Here is a 16,003-nt window from a genome sequence, read left to right as displayed (position 1 = left end):
GTTGGTCGCTGGAGCTCTGTCCGAGTCCCCAGGGCTGTCACACACTGGGATTTATACCTGAGCTCAGGGATGGGAGTGGACCGGACATGGAATAGGGAAGGGAGGGGGCACAGACCAAGGGCAGTTTAATACAAGATGTAATAGTATCAATTGGAGAAAAAGAACCCAGTCTTATAGCACTCATTCACAACAAAGTGTATAGTGATAAATTTAAAATACTTTATTAATAACTATGAATAAAAAATAGGGTGTTAAAACGTAATTAAATACTGTATAGAACAGCACGTGACTGTATCCTTAAGTAACCCACCCTGGTATAGGTGGGTGGATATGGTGTGATCCCTGATTGGTACTAGAGATCAGATGCTATGAATTATAGCCTCCTAAAATATAGGAACGGAGCCAAAGAGAGCCCACCGGATTGACTGTCTCTAATAGAGTGTATCTAGACGTATAGTGCACTCTAAAAAGATACACTCATAGTAATATGGCATGTACTGCGCTTAGTTAGACCTATAAATGTCTCCCCCCCCCCCAATTAGAGATTGCACTGGTTTCTGTGTAAATTCACCAGCACTATAAGAGCTAGATCTCTATTGGGGACAAAAATTGCCTGTTCTCTTAGGTGCAGACTATTAGGCTAGAACTGAGATCGATAGTATAGTGTTAATGAGCTTAAAGCAGCTATAGAAAATCACCAAAACACCTATAGTACTGAAAGTGGGGTGATGGTGATATCTGCTGTACTCTAAATGTTGGTGCAGTATCCCTTACAGTCTAGGCACAATATATGCTAAGCTGCCACACAAAACTGCTTTGCACTCAGAAGTAATCACCCTTAGCATAACAGGGTCAGATAGAGCGCAGTAGGTGGAGGCTAATGTATGAGCAACCTCCACAGTGTAGCATGGGTAACTGTAATAGTAGCGCTGACTGTATGGGTTAATGTAGGCACATAGACAGCTGAGAAGCTACTCAGCAAAATAAAAATACAGGTACTTGCCTGCACCAACGGCTAGTACTGAGGTGGGGTACACAGGGGGTTAATGATAAAGTGAGGTCAGAGCCCCAGAATCACCCCATCCCCCCTCACTAGGAGTTAGAGCAATCGTGTGCACAGAGTGTAAAGTGGGGAGCCGGTCTAGCTGATGATCGCAGTGTCCCCTACATCAGCACTGATCCTGATTATATCAGTACCGATGTGTTCGAGGACCTTCCCTGCACACGCGGGAAGTTTGTTTATTCAAACAGTACAGCCTCTGGATATTGATCCGCGTCAATGCATTTAGGCTTCCCCCGATGTGCATGTTCTTTCATCTAGCGATCGCGCTATACATTACTATTGCGGGACCCTCCATGCTCCTAGGAGTCTCTGCACCACTCACCTGATAGACAGGCAGGTCCTCGAACACATCGGTACTGATATAATCAGGATTAGTGCTGATGTAGGGGACACTGCAATCATCAGCTAGACCGGCTCCCCACTTTACACTCTGTGCACACGATTGCTCTAACTCCTAGTGAGGGGGGATGGGGTGATTCTGGGGCTCTGACCTCACTTTATCATTAACCCCCTGTGTACCCCACCTCAGTACTAGCCGTTGGTGCAGGCAAGTACCTGTATTTTTATTTTGCTGAGTAGCTTCTGAGCTGTCTATGTGCCTACATTAACCCATACAGTCAGCGCTACTATTACAGTTACCCACGCTACACTGTGGAGGTTGCTCATACATTAGCCTCCACCTACTGCGCTCTATCTGACCCTGTTATGCTAAGGGTGATTACTTCTGAGTGCAAAGCAGTTTTGTGTGGCAGCTTAGCATATATTGTGCCTAGACTGTAAGGGGTACTGCACCAACATTTAGAGTACAGCAGATATCACCATCACCCCACTTTCAGTACTATAGGTGTTTTGGTGATTTTCTATAGCTGCTTTAAGCTCATTAACACTATACTATCGATCTCAGTTCTTGCCTAATAGTCTGCACCTAAGAGAACAAGCATCTTTATCCCCAATAGAGATCTAGCTCTTATAGTGCTGGTGAATTTACACAGAAACCAGTGCAATCTCTAATTGGGGGGGGGGGGGGGGGGGAGACATTTATAGGTCTAACTAAGCGCAGTACATGCCATATCACTATGAGTGTATCTTTTTAGAGTGCACTATACGTCTAGATACACTCTATTAGAGACAGTCAATCCGGTGGGCTCTCTTTGGCTCCGTTCCTATATTTTAGGAGGCTATAATTCATAGCATCTGATCTCTAGTACCAATCAGGGATCATACCATATCCACCCACCTATACCAGGGTGGGTTACTTAAGGATACAGTCACGTGCTTACAGTATTTAATTACGTTTTAACACCCTATTTTTTATTCATAGTTATTAATAAAGTATTTTAAATTTATCACTATACACTTTGTTGTGAATGAGTGCTATAAGACTGGGTTCTTTTTCTCCAATTGATACTATCACGTCTCCATCCAGTCAGCACCTCACAGGTTAATTTACAGCAGTGCGGGTTCTCTTTACGTGTAGCACTAATACAAGATGTAACAATCAGCATCTGAAAGTGCTTTATTGAAACCTGAGCATCATTTAGAAATGTATTAACCCTGTTACTGCCAGTGACCTGAGAATTATGAAGATGTGTATTAACGCCATCATGTCAATAGACCTGCAGACCATCACTAAGCAATGTGCATTAGGTCTCCCGCAGATGGGAAGTTTACCTTGTTTATTGTGATATAATCAGCTGAGATTAAATTCTTATGAGGGTGTGTATACCAATGTGTGTCCATCTTACATAGAGATGTAGCAAGAGAGTCAGCCTCTGTCCCCAGTACAAGCTGCGGCCTCGGGACCTTGGCTGCCCGGGTTCCAGAGATCTCATGCTGTGGGTGTCCAATCTGGAAGCACGAACCTCCCCCAGTGCAACTGTGGAAGAGTGTCTCCGGAGCCACGGCTCTCTACTTTCCAGCTGTGGCTCCGGTGACAGTAAGTCTTGTTACATCTGTATATTGGTCTCATCCAGTGAGTTAGGCGTATCCAGTTTAGGGAGAGCTTGTCAGCAGCTCTGGGGTCTGATCCTGGAGATGGATATTATGGGACCTATTCACTAAACAGAGATAAAATAAGTGCATTGCCGATCGACTTTGCATTGTTTTATCGCGCAATAAAACACGTGGGTAAAAACGGTATTCACTAAGAAAAGTCTTTTAAAGTGCTATCACGCTATAAATCCTATCAATCGGCAAATGATAGTTGAAACTGCGGCCTGGAAGAGCTGCATGGAGACGCTGGATTTATCTTTTTAGTTTAAACAAGTAATTTATGTAAAGTAATCCCCTTTAACCTTTGTGATTAGATTAGATTACTGGCATTATTACAATGTTGCACTCCACATAGAGAGCTCGTCTCTCCATTATGAGCAGATCTGGTATTTTGCTCATTGAGCAGTTTTGAACGGTCTGTGATAGCAATCCAGGACCATATACAAAGTGTTGTGCTGGCTGTCAGACTCATTTTTATCTGGCAACTGCACCCAATTAAAGGATTGATTGAGAAGACTATTTATATGGTGAATAGCCCTACCAAGTATCATCATTGAGGATGATACTAGCCCTACCAAGTATCATCACTTGCGAAACTAGTTTGATGAAATCTGGCCAGTGTAAGCCACCATACTCCTTGAAACTGGCAAGTGACGAATCAGATAAACTATGACAAACCTCTGAGAAGCTGAGCAAACCAGACCCTGGTAGGAACCGAATCGAAGGGCAAAAACCAGACCAGAAGCCTGAGAGGGCCACCGTGAAGCAGGGACACAGAGGCACTCGGGAGCAGCTGAGCCAAGGACCACACAGCAACCCACTAGCCACAAGGCTGAGGGACAGATGTGGGAGAGCTGGACTGGAGTGGAGGAACACAAGGCTGGAACGCTATTCACCAATGCCTTTTAAACAGAGAGTGAGTGCATCCACTTTTATCTACTTATTGTTATTAAAACGTATTATGCTATGTCCATTTGTCTCTACTTTTTTTAAGAACTTTTCTGTGGAATGCTGCATCCTCAACTCTAGTGTGGAGCTGCAATATAAGTGTGAGTTTGCTATTTATTTATTGAGGTGCCGCAGTATTTTGGTAGTACATACTGATACTATACTCTCTGTTTTGTGCTGTTTTGTGTGTCTGTCTGTTTTCTCCCACATATACCTGCTTGGGATGGTGAACTGAGCATATGCGCTGGAGGACTTCCCCTTTTCTTCATGATAGTTGAAACTGCAGCCTGGAAGAGCTGCATGGAGATGCTGCGTCTCCATGCACGGCTCTTACATGCGATCGTGCAGTTCCAATATTAATTTGAATACTGGTGTGCGGGAGCAGGGGGCTCCTGAGCTGAAGCGCATTGATTTCAGCCTCGGGGACCCCCTGCTTCACGAGATGCAGGCCCCGTTATGGGGGTGCCGGTATCCTCGCCATGTTTAAATCCTCCGTGTCACGTGACCGGGGGATTTAAATCCTGATGGGGTACCCCCTGCTTCCTGAGATACAGGCCCCAATATGAGGTGCCGGTATCCCCTGTGCGTTTAAATCTCCCGCGTCCCGTCACCATGTGAAAAGAAGAAGAAATCTACATAGTGCAATGATGTTTGAACATAAATTTAAACCATAAATATTCTTCCAAATTTCTACTCACAAAGGAGTGAAGAAAATAAGCAAGTCCCAATCAGTGGAAAATGATATCCAAATTGTAGGTAGGATGTCAAGTGGTCCAGGTGATCTCAGGAAAAGAAACACACAATAGTGCAGATGAACAATTCATATATCAATCATTAAGGTTGAAGGCTTTCGGAAGTGCGTGCACGACGGCAATGGGTATGGCTGCCTAAGTTGAAGGCTCCGCCAAACCCCGCTATCAATTAATAAAAAATTGAGAGAAATAATAAACTTGGAAGCTCCCAAACAAGTGGGAAAACTTGCCTCAATACCCCAGGATGTCGACTAGGGCCCGGGGAAAAAGGAAACCTTGCCGAATTGGCATTATATTTTCAACAAAAAGGAACAACGTGAGCCCCATGGTCCGCCGACCCCAATTCCAGTGGAGGCTCTGAATCGGAGCATGACTTGGAGCGGAGAGGGGGATGGAAGGATACGGCGACAAAATACGATATCAAAAAGCTTTTCTGTGACTTCCAAACATGGCTGCAGTCAGAGATGAAAGGCATCTGAAAGGCAATTGCTAGCATCGGCGAAAGGACGGATGAATTAGAGAAAAACCTGGATGCAACCATCTTGGCTCTAAATAAAAAAACAAAGGCTTACCTGAAATCCCAGATGGCTGAAATAGCTGACCGTCAAGAAGATTCTGAGAATCGAGACTGAAGAAACAATGTCAGAATTGGAGGGATCCCAGAGTCTGTCACTGAGGCTGAAGATTTTGATTCAAAATGGCTGACGGCCATGATACCTGACAAATTGGAGGCAACACTGGAGTTAGATAGATGCCATAGGACCTTACGTACCAGGCTGAGCCTGAAGAACTACTGAGGGAGGCTATAATCCGACTCCAGAATTTGAAAATAAAAGAAGCATTGTTCCTCATAACGAGGAACACAAAGAACATCACCTTTGAAAATATAAAATGCAAATTTTCCAGGACTTGTCAATGATTACTCTAGCTAAAAGTAGAAGGCCGCAACCGGTGACAAAAGTGTTGCGGGAAAAGGGAGTGAGGTCCCGTTGGAATTTTCCCTTTGAATTGCTGGTGTTAAAAAACTGGCCGTGCAATCACAATGAAAGTGGTATCTGAAGGAGAAGCTTTTCTCCTAAACGGGGGTTAAATCCTGAGCAAACTCGCCTTCCAGCGGGAGAGGAGTCAGCGCTCGGACTGTCCTGGGAAAAGAACCCCACGTGGCCAAAAGGAAATGGGGGCTGAAGAAAGAAACCGAAGAAGTAAAGAGAAAGTGTCCGAGTTGCAGCTAGCAAAAAGATTGAAAGATACCGAAGCTAAAAATAAAGCAAAGCATTTATACTAGCAAGTTTTTTAAGTTTCAGTTTTGCCAGGTTGTGGACACCTCGCCACCCGTCTGAATCGGCAGGATGTCTCTGTGCAATGGTGGGAAGATGTCCTCTGCATCCTCTCCTGCGAGGCTCACGGAGGGGTGGACCGGAGCCCCTGAAGAGAGAAGTGATGGGAGAGGTTTTGGCTGGGGCGGACCTGTGGTGCTGGAGACACGGGTCTTGGCTAGAGGAGACCAGGACATGGGGGTGCCGGTAGCTACGCTGAGGGAAGATGGCGAGATGGGTCTAAGCTATGCTGGAGGGCCGTAGAGTCCCAGACGGAGGTATAAGGGAGGTTGGGGGTGAATTCGGTGTGCTGACTTTCATATCAGAGCCCCCAGCAACTATGGGTAACAGTTTAAAGAAGGGGATAAGGGGGCCACTGTTCTGCCCCAAACTGGCAACATGGACATGGATACACGCGCCTTTAAAAAGACTGATATGGTCTAGAAAATATCGTTGAAAAAACGATTATATCGCATTCTTGTGGATGTAAAGGGCCAGTGTGATGAGTCAATGGAGCTTATTCACTAAAGTGTGATAAAATCAGTGCATTGCTGAACGACGTTGCATTGATTTATCGCACAATAAAACACGAGGGTAAACATGGTATTCACTAAGAAAAAAGTTTTTTAAAGTTCGATAAAAAAATGCACCATCGAACAACTTGTTTTTTTTTCTATGTGTTATCGTGCTATAAATCCTAACGATCGGCAACTGATAGTTGAAACTGCAGCCTGGAAGAGTTGCACGGAGACTCTGCGTCTCCATGCACGGCTCTTAAAGGTGATCGTGCAGTTCCATTATTAATTTTAATACTAGTGTGCAGGTACAGGGTGTGTCCTGAACTGAGCTGAACTGCATTGATTTCAGCCTTGGGGATGCCCTACTTCCCGAAATACAGGCCCTGTTATGGGGTTTTGGAAACAGAAAAACAGCGCAAAACGCAAATAGTGAAGTAAATCAAGATGTTATTTCATAAAATGTAGGGATAAATATTCTGCGTACATCAAAAGAATAGAACATGAGCATTGAGTGTGCAAAGCACACAAGTTACCAATCGGCAGGTAGGAGTTCAGGAATCAGGAACAGGTCCCTCTGGTAGGCGTCTCAGATGGTGTCTGTGTGATTCCTCCTCTACATGAGTAGCCAGTCGTAGTAGACCCATCACAGTAGGAACCCTCCCTCGATCGGGTGGTCTCAGGGGCATCCAAAGTTCGTTTTCAAAGATTAGCACGGCAGCAGTCCTCTGACTAAACAGTGAAGGAGACCCCAACACCCTGAGTGTGCTCTGAAACCGGCACAGCGTAGGATTAATCATTTTCTTATGCCTAGCAGGTTTTTTGCATATTCTCTGTATATACTGGTTTTATTAGAACTATTTCCATTCCTGTGAATTGACCGTGCAGACCACCTCTGTGATGTCATAGCGCAACGCACTGCGAAGGAGTGACGACACCTCAAACCGAGGACACTGCTGTAAGAGTGAGCGCTCCCGGCTGATGCTGTGCCGGTTTTGAAGCTGCTCTCATTTTATTTGTACTAATAGTCTGTGGGAGAAGTTGTTCCCACGGGAGGATTGGTTGTGCATGTTAGGGATAGGGTTCTTAACCCTATAAACATGCCTGCAGCCCAGTCCTAGTCAGATTCACCTAAGAGCAACCAAGAAACGTCCAAGGTTTAGCGTCAGCGGTTCCGGAGTGTGAAGGGTTAACCACATCGTAAAAAGATTTGCACTTTTACTTTTTGAGCTAAGGATTCCCGAACGAATCCGGTAAGGACATTACGAAATCTTTCCCTTCGGCGGAGATATAGGGGTGGCAAGTTGCGAACATAGCCAAGGACTGTCGCATGACTCCTATCGCACACCCTCTTGCATGCGTGCAGGGGTGCAAAGAGACTTTGTTTCATTCTGTGGACATTTGATTTCGTTTCCCCATCGCAGTAAATGTTTTATTGACTGTAATTGTGAATATTGTGTGTTTGTCTTAAAAGGAAATAAATTAAAATTTATTTTGCCCATCTTGTGTGCTCAGTCCAGAATCCCGGTATTAATGTGTTGGTAAAACCAGGTCTGCCGTGACAGATACATCTAATTATAATCTGTGTACCATGTAAACCCCCCACCCCCCCTTCCAACTCCTCCTACTGACTCTCCCCAAGGTGCAAGCCTGGGCAGAGATGTATAATGTGATACATCTCATTATAATCTGTGCACCATGTAACTCCTCCCAAAAGTTTGATACATGGCGAGTCGCTTTTTCTGAGACCTCACTGACGGTGTACACAGGAAGGTACCTGGAATTAATACACCCACAATGAACCTTTACCCCAAAGAGCTAACACTCTAATTATTGGAATCTTTTAACATAAGGTAAATACCCATGTAGCCCTGATTCCTACTGACCTCAGTGTAGCTACCAATGCTTTATAACCTGTTGGCTCGCAGGGCCTAAGCCTCTGCCAGGGAGAGCCTGGGGCGATGTATATGTAGGATTATATCTTACCAAATGCAGCGCCTCCACCTGCGATGGCTCCCAGCAGAGCGGGAGTTGTTCCTCGCAGGACAATAACACAATACCACGCACACGGCATGTAAAAGAAACAGTAGCTTTACTAGCGGTAACCATAACCATGCATGTATCATACCCTATCAGCATATCTCCCTAAGGAGACACATTAGCTAACGGGTCTCGCAGGACGCGACCTTCCACCGTGTTCCCAGCCTGTGTCCAACACCCCGTACCACGAACCCCAAAGATAAGTGTGTAGGTGTGTGACTGCGCAGCCACTAATAGGAGAATTGTTATAGTTGGTGCACTTATGAATGTTACCTGCCAAGCGCTCCTGCGCTCGGGCCCGCAAACAGACTTCACAAAGGATCCGACGACGCGGAGCTGCCTGTGATACCTTCCGGGGCGATCCCACCCGGATGGCTGATGATCTGCCTGAAGAGGTCTGGTCCCAAACCTCTGGGATAGGGCTGTAACAGTCTCTGTGTCTTTAGCAGTTTCACTCACTAACATGACAGGTTCCTATGCTAGGGCCTGTCCCTACATTAACTCTAACTGACTGTGACTCAGGGTCTATCTGGGCCTGGGGGTATACGGGCCTAGTTTAGAGGCTACTTGCCTCTCTACACACTGAGCTCCTTCCTCGTCCCCCTCCCAATCTTCTCTTCCCAACGTGCTCCCCCGCGCAACCTCCTAATCTCTTCCTGTTGAGCTCCTGTCTCCCTATTGGCTCCCTGGCATCACCTGGTCTCATGGAACTTGTAGTTTCCAATGCTATGCTCCCTCTGGTTGGTCCGTGCTTTGCGCGATACCGCAGCCACTCTCTCCTGACGCCATCGCCTCCAAGACTCGCTGCGCATGCGCGAGTACCAAAATGGCGGCGCCCTGAATGCTCGGGCCGCCGCAGATCCTCCGGTGCACCGGAGCGCTCCCTGCACACTCTGCAACCTTCCATGACTCTCCCTATTGCAACGGAGATAAGGGTGAACCTGGGGGACCTGGCTACACCCATATTTAATAAGTGGTGTTATTCCATAATCTTTGGTTCAGCAACATAAGGATATAATTTATAGCCTATTTACGTGAATAGACCTGACGTGTCTTATGGCCAAGCAACGCTTAGTAAAAAACAGCCCGATGTGTCTTCCCCAAGGTCACAAGAAGCGGAGACTGGGATTATAACTGATTTTGGGCAATTCAAAAGTAACAAGGCTACTGACCCTCCCCAAAGCACAAGCTGATACTCGTGTGAGAAACAGCCATCAATGGCAGAATATTGTGAAGCCAACATACTGTACTGTTTTATTTATTCAGTTTTTTAGGTCATATATTTCTCTATTATTCTGCGTCAAAAAAAAAAAAGCTCCTGTAGGTCTGAGGGGACAAATTCCATCAGGAGACAGATCTGAGTGATTACAAAGTGTCTTTATTAAATGCAGCCGCATCTACAGACAGAGTAATATGCGCAGAACAGATACCAATCCCCAAGCAATGACCCCACAGGCTGAGAAACAAACCAAAATAATATCCAGGAAGTAATGTAACACAAGGATACTCCCATTTCCTGCACGAGGGGCCTGCAATGCGCTGCGTTACACTGTGTCACAGGCCTCTCTGACAGGGAAAGGGGGTTACTTGTATTCCCTGCTGGGGTTTCCCACGCCGCTATCAGATCCCATCAGGGACTCCGACCTTCAGAGGCTTCCGCTAATTACGTCACTTCCATGGGAACGGGCTGGGTTGTGTAGGATGTTCCTCACTTCTCGCTGGCGGCATCTCCGTCAGGTTTTATACAGGTTGCTAGAAAGGTAGAAAAGATTGTGTTATTCTGTGTAATTAAATTGATCGTTATGATCCAATTATATACAGTTAACCTTGGGGACAAGTACAAATGATGATGTATCAAAGTAAAGTATGAATTCTGCACACGTCTGCTCTGACACACTGAATTGCTTTATTTATTGCTTCAGGTTAAGGCAAATGCAAGAGCGTTTCCTACAGTAAATGATGCAAATCATTACTCAGAAATGTTTACGCGAAATGAGACCCAGCAAATTTCAATTCAATACATTTTACATAAATTGTGCTCCAAACATGGCAAACAACATTATAATTATTGTTTATTTATAAAGTGCCAACATATACCGCAGGGCAGTACAGTGGTGGAGGAGTGACCTCTATTACAAACACAGAATGACATATCAAATAAGTGCAAACCAGGTAATGAGGACCTTCTGTATTCTGATTGGCCGGTTCCTTTGGACCACGGATTTCCAGGGATCAGTTTTATAAAGTGTAATTCGCCTTTTCCAGATTTTGTTTTTCTATCACTGACAATCCGCGGGACAGATTAATAATTTGAGCAACCTCACTCTGAGCAGCAGGAGAGAGAGAGAAGGAGAGGAACTTTCTGAGGATCGTGACGGTGAATTCACCCAAATCAAGTGCAGTATACATCCTCAGTATACATCCCCTAGTTGCATCTGGACTTTGTGCATTAGCTTTATGCTTGTTTGCTGTGATATCAGTATAACCAGTTCCTCCAATTGGGGTCTGCATAGTTTGTTGGGGACGCACGGTTTAGGGAAGTACCTTTGGTCCTATTGGACCTCAGGGAATGGGCCTGAGGAAAGTGTGGTTACTCCGAAACGTTGCCCCCTAATGTCCCTCTTCCCCCCCCTCACTTCCCACATTCCCCTCGTCTTTCTCCCTTCCTCTGCACCTTTGTATTTAGGGTCATTTTTTGTGCTATCTGGCTGCTCACGTGTAGGACATTGTCCCAATTGTTATATCTTGTGCTTCTATAATCACATTTTCTGTTTGGCATATCCCTACGTTTGGTATTTATGATAGTCAGTGAGTGCGGGAAACCCCTATTTTGTTCCTTAATTTGAATTTAAAAACAAGAATCCCTGATCTGCGGATGAGGAGAAGGAGCCGAGGAGGAGAATAAATACCCTGTTCACTTATGTAACCATGTATTTGTAACCATGTATTATTTGTCATCTTAACTATGCCCAGGATATACTTGAAAACAAGAGGCAACTCTCAATGTATTACTTCCTGGCAAAACATTTTATAAATAAAATAGAGGAACAGCTTGAAGTTGAAGACATTTCTTCCAGGGATTAGCTGCGTTGCTGCTGTACTATTATATCTTAAGTTAAAAAGAAAAATAATACTTACTTAATGATAGTTTTGCATTATTATTAAGCAGCTATATTTGGCTTGACTTTCTCTCTGTGAAGGGGGCTCAGGGCCTTCATGTGGGGCACGTTACTACTGCGATTGTGATTGGGGTATATTATTAACTGGAATATATATATAGCAGCAGTTATAATTGGAACTCTGACAGTATTTGGCAATGGCAGTCAGAGATAATATATCCAGTGCTTTACACCAGTGGCAGAAGGACAAACAACAACAGCAGCAATCCTTCTCTGGCTGAGATTACATAATAATATAGCTATACTGTAAATATATATATATATCCTAAGAAGTTGCCACCTCTCTTAGTAACATACTGTATATAAGAAATGCAATAACACAAAAGACAAATAAAGACATGTTCATGTTTGGCCTCTTTGTATTACAGCATGAGACATATTAATACACAAAGTTAAAGAGAAATGTTCTTGATGACTTATTAACCCTTTGTATAGGTGTTATCCGTGTGTTATTAATGCCGTGACTGCTTCTCACCTCCACACACATCCGCTGACAGCCATCGTCACAGCATTTCTGATTGGCAGGACACTGGTTGTCACTTTGGCACAATGCAGGAGGCAATGGTTCAGAACATGCTACAAGTGTCATCACCATCGGGCACTTCCCGCGTTTCTCTGCAACACAAAAATAAGTGAGATATTAATCAGCACGGAAGTATGGCAGGATAAGGCCTAAGCTCCCCCTACCTCACTCAACTCAATGGGCATCAGGATCAGGCCGATTATGGCAATGGGTGATAATAAGAGCATTTGAAGAGCAAGATAACTATAGTACGGATCAAAAAAGGTCAAAACCGTGTAAAACATTAAGGTCCAGGCACATGTAACACCAGGCAATGAGAGGCATTAGCAGTGTTATGTAAGAAAACAAATAATCTAATAACAACATTTAGCATATTTCTCTGATATGCATATGTAAGCGAGTGCTACAGTACGGTTAGTGCTATAATAAATGTTGTGCCATGCAACAAAGTTTCCTTAAACTAGCTTTTACTAACGCATGTGCTGTTATGTAATGTGTAAAGAGGATCTGAAGAAGAATAGTGTTGTCATTAGTTGCAATAGTTATTGATCCAACAAAAGAATTCTTCATAATGTGTACAGAACTACAGCTGAACCCGTTATAACACAGTGCTCGGGTCCCCTTGATGAGTACAGATATATCACATTTTCACTGGTCTCTTCTTCATAATGTGTACAGGACTACAGATGAACCCGTTATAACGCGGTGCTCGGGTCCCCTTGATGAGTACAGATATATCACATTTTCACTGGTTTCTTCTTCATAATGTGTACAGAACTATCACATTCTCACAGGTCTCAGCTTATATGTCCACACACAGCACAGGATCCTTAATAAGGATATATGTGACGTTTCCAGACCTCTGACCACACTATTACATCTACAGTATGAAGGACAGATCAATTGGTTGAATTACACAATGTTTAATTGTTGTTGCTTATGACACCTGCTAAGGACCCAACATTAGAGTCTTGGATATAGGATATTAAAGTGAACAGAGTTTTAAAACTGTAACTACACTTGAAGAAGACACTGTAGTCCTATATCTTCCTTCTTCATGGTGTGTTATTGTGTGTCTGGGCAGTATCTGCCTTCTTCATGGTGTGTAACTGTGGGTCTGTGCAGGTTCATTCTGGTTTGAAGTTTTTGGTTGGTTTCATCAATGTAACATCCATGGTCACATGTACTTCATTGAATCATATATACCACATTCCTTGATGTGCAGCAAAATGTTCCTTTGACATTGAATGTTCTACTGTATATCTTTGCAAAGTTTGCAGCGTGTGTTGTTGCATGGTCTTGTGCCATTAACAGCGTACTTCAGTTCATTATGAAGTTTTCTATTGAATAACTCCTGCCTGAGGTTTGGCGATTGCCGGAATGCGAGGATGGGAGGTTTGGGGAAAATATATTTTAATGTTTCCTCCTCTGTCAGCATGGGGTTGCAGATTTTGTATTATCTTTCGCTTTCCCTCTAGGGCAGAGTTGTATGTAGCCACTCGTGGTATGCGTGTTGTGTTTTTCTTCTTGTATTGGAGCAGGTGTTCTCATGGGGCTTTATGTGCAGTTGAGATTGCTGTAAGACATTGTTTTCAGACAGTATCTCATCCTCCTCCTTTTGTCTAGGCTGCTCATGTGGAAATCTTTTAGCCTTTCCTGGTAAGATCCATGACACAGATCATGTACAGTATGTATGTATATCTTTATTTATATACTGTTTCATGGTTCAAAACATTGAGCCATTAGGATGCCTGTAACTGTTTTCTGAACACCTCGCCTCCGGCCACGGAGCCAAGTGAGACCTTTTGCCTTCGACTGCTACAAATGCCGAGAAAGTCGGGCTTGCTCACCAGAGGTATTTGGGCTCTTCTTGTGACTTTACCAGAATCTACCATCTGTCATCCCTCCTAAAAGGCGCTGGTTTGCTGCATAATCCCATACACCCGTGATTATATCATTTCACTGCAAATTGATGCCTCACCTTTCCTTGGCGTCAGACATCTGTGACCTTCTGGTCTCTCTATGTGAATGTTATATCTCTGTTTGTGATGTGTGCATTTATACTCAGCTTTCCCCTATTTTATGTGTTTTATTAAACAGAATTATACTACGGAGCATGCACTTCTTTTGTTTTGTTTTATGTATGTATGTACTGTATGTATAAATTCACTGACAGATTGTTACAGTTTCAATCGGCGTGCATTAATACAAAACCGCCATTGGATTCAACCCGCTGGCAGATTTTTAAAATCCATCTGTGTTTTGTCATGTTAAAAAAAAAAAAACTGCAAATGGTGAAGCGACATTTTTGAGATTGATCTTCTGAAATCCGCATTGAAATCAGCGGACCCAAGGAACCGGCCGTTCCACAAACCTGTGTCCTTCTCTATACAGGAAGCGAATGAAGCGCAGAACATAATAAAGTCATTGGCACAGTAATTCCATGCAGTTCTTTGAGACTTTTTGATCACACGAAGAAGAGATCAGTACACACGATAGCGTCTGTGAAGAATTCTCTCGTTATCACAACCTACAATAAATGTACGCTTCCCGGCTATTGGAACTTACAGAGATATTTACAACGATATTGAGAAACAATACAAGTCCCCATACATACATCACTTACCTATGCTGACGTCTGTACATTCCAGATTACAGAAGTGTTTGCAGCACTTCTTTGTACCGGGGCACTGGCTGTCACTTTGACACTTTGGCGTGGGAAGGGGGTATGAGCATCTTGCTACTGTCACGAGGCAATCTCCAGGTTTCGCTGCAACACAGAAGCAGATAAGACTACAACATCTGTCTGAAGAGCTACAGTATGGAACCAAAGCCAGCACTTTTATTTTAGAATTCTTTAACAAAGTCTCCTACAGTAAATCAATAATATACAGTACATAATGATATATCTATATATATATATAATTAAAATGATGGGGCTACAAATGCTAGAGATAATGTTACATGTTTGGGTGCCTTATTGTAACGCTCACATATGGGACTGGCAGAGAGACAGAAATACTGTAGGACTGTGTACTATATTTTGTCAATCTTTCACATTTATATGGATGATCCTGCAAGAGCAATAAACAAGAACAACACAGGTACTGAGAGCCTTGTGTATTTGTGAGAGATACTGCAAATATTAAAACACCCTACAGTACATCCTCAGACAGACATCCTCACTCACAGGCTTTACATTCTTTACAAGTGTTACCTTCCAAAGCCGGCACACACTGCATCTTGTTAGCAGACACACAGCACTTCTGGTTGCGCGGACACTGAGAATCCGTGCTGCAGAGGGGGGCGCCAAGGACTGTGTCACAGGGTAACTGCTCCTTAATAACAGGGCAGAACCCAGCGCGCTCTGCAGAGAGGGACAGACAATATCTCAAGTGAATATTCCAGACTGTATTATCCTGACAGACATTCTGACACTCAAAATTCCTTGTACTGATCTGGAAACATGGTGAAAGCTGTTGTTAAATTTCCATGCCAGAATGTGTGTGGTATCACAGTGCAGCGGATATTCTGGATCCAGGGTCAAGTAACTTCTAAAGTTAGAACAGAAGAGGATTAAGGTGCAGCACCAAAGTGAACAAAGAGCAGAGATATGTTTACTACATAAAACTATTTAATTCGTTTTAGGTCATCAGCAACTTCTGCTTTTATTTT

At 43.8% G+C, this 16,003-nt stretch overlaps 1 protein-coding gene across 1 annotated transcript in view; it reads right to left on the bottom strand.

Moving 5' to 3' along the window:
• Positions 1-9,987: 9,987 nt before the first annotated feature.
• The window catches only part of LOC142491877 (uncharacterized), a 72,512-nt gene continuing 66,496 nt past the window's right edge, over positions 9,988-16,003 (bottom strand). The window contains exons 5-8 of the mRNA XM_075594697.1: positions 15,546-15,695; positions 14,955-15,098; positions 12,281-12,420; positions 9,988-10,378 (exon numbers count right to left, since the gene is read on the bottom strand). Coding sequence (XP_075450812.1) covers positions 10,367-10,378; positions 12,281-12,420; positions 14,955-15,098; positions 15,546-15,695 — 446 coding nt within the window. The 3' untranslated portion in view covers positions 9,988-10,366. The remainder of the gene's footprint in view (positions 10,379-12,280; positions 12,421-14,954; positions 15,099-15,545; positions 15,696-16,003) is intronic.

This window comes from Ascaphus truei, chromosome 4, assembly GCF_040206685.1.
Source record: "Ascaphus truei isolate aAscTru1 chromosome 4, aAscTru1.hap1, whole genome shotgun sequence".
Taxonomy (NCBI): Eukaryota; Metazoa; Chordata; class Amphibia; order Anura; family Ascaphidae; genus Ascaphus; species Ascaphus truei.
The sequence above is the reverse complement of the archived record's forward strand: the minus strand, read 5'-3'. Positions and strand labels throughout refer to the sequence as shown.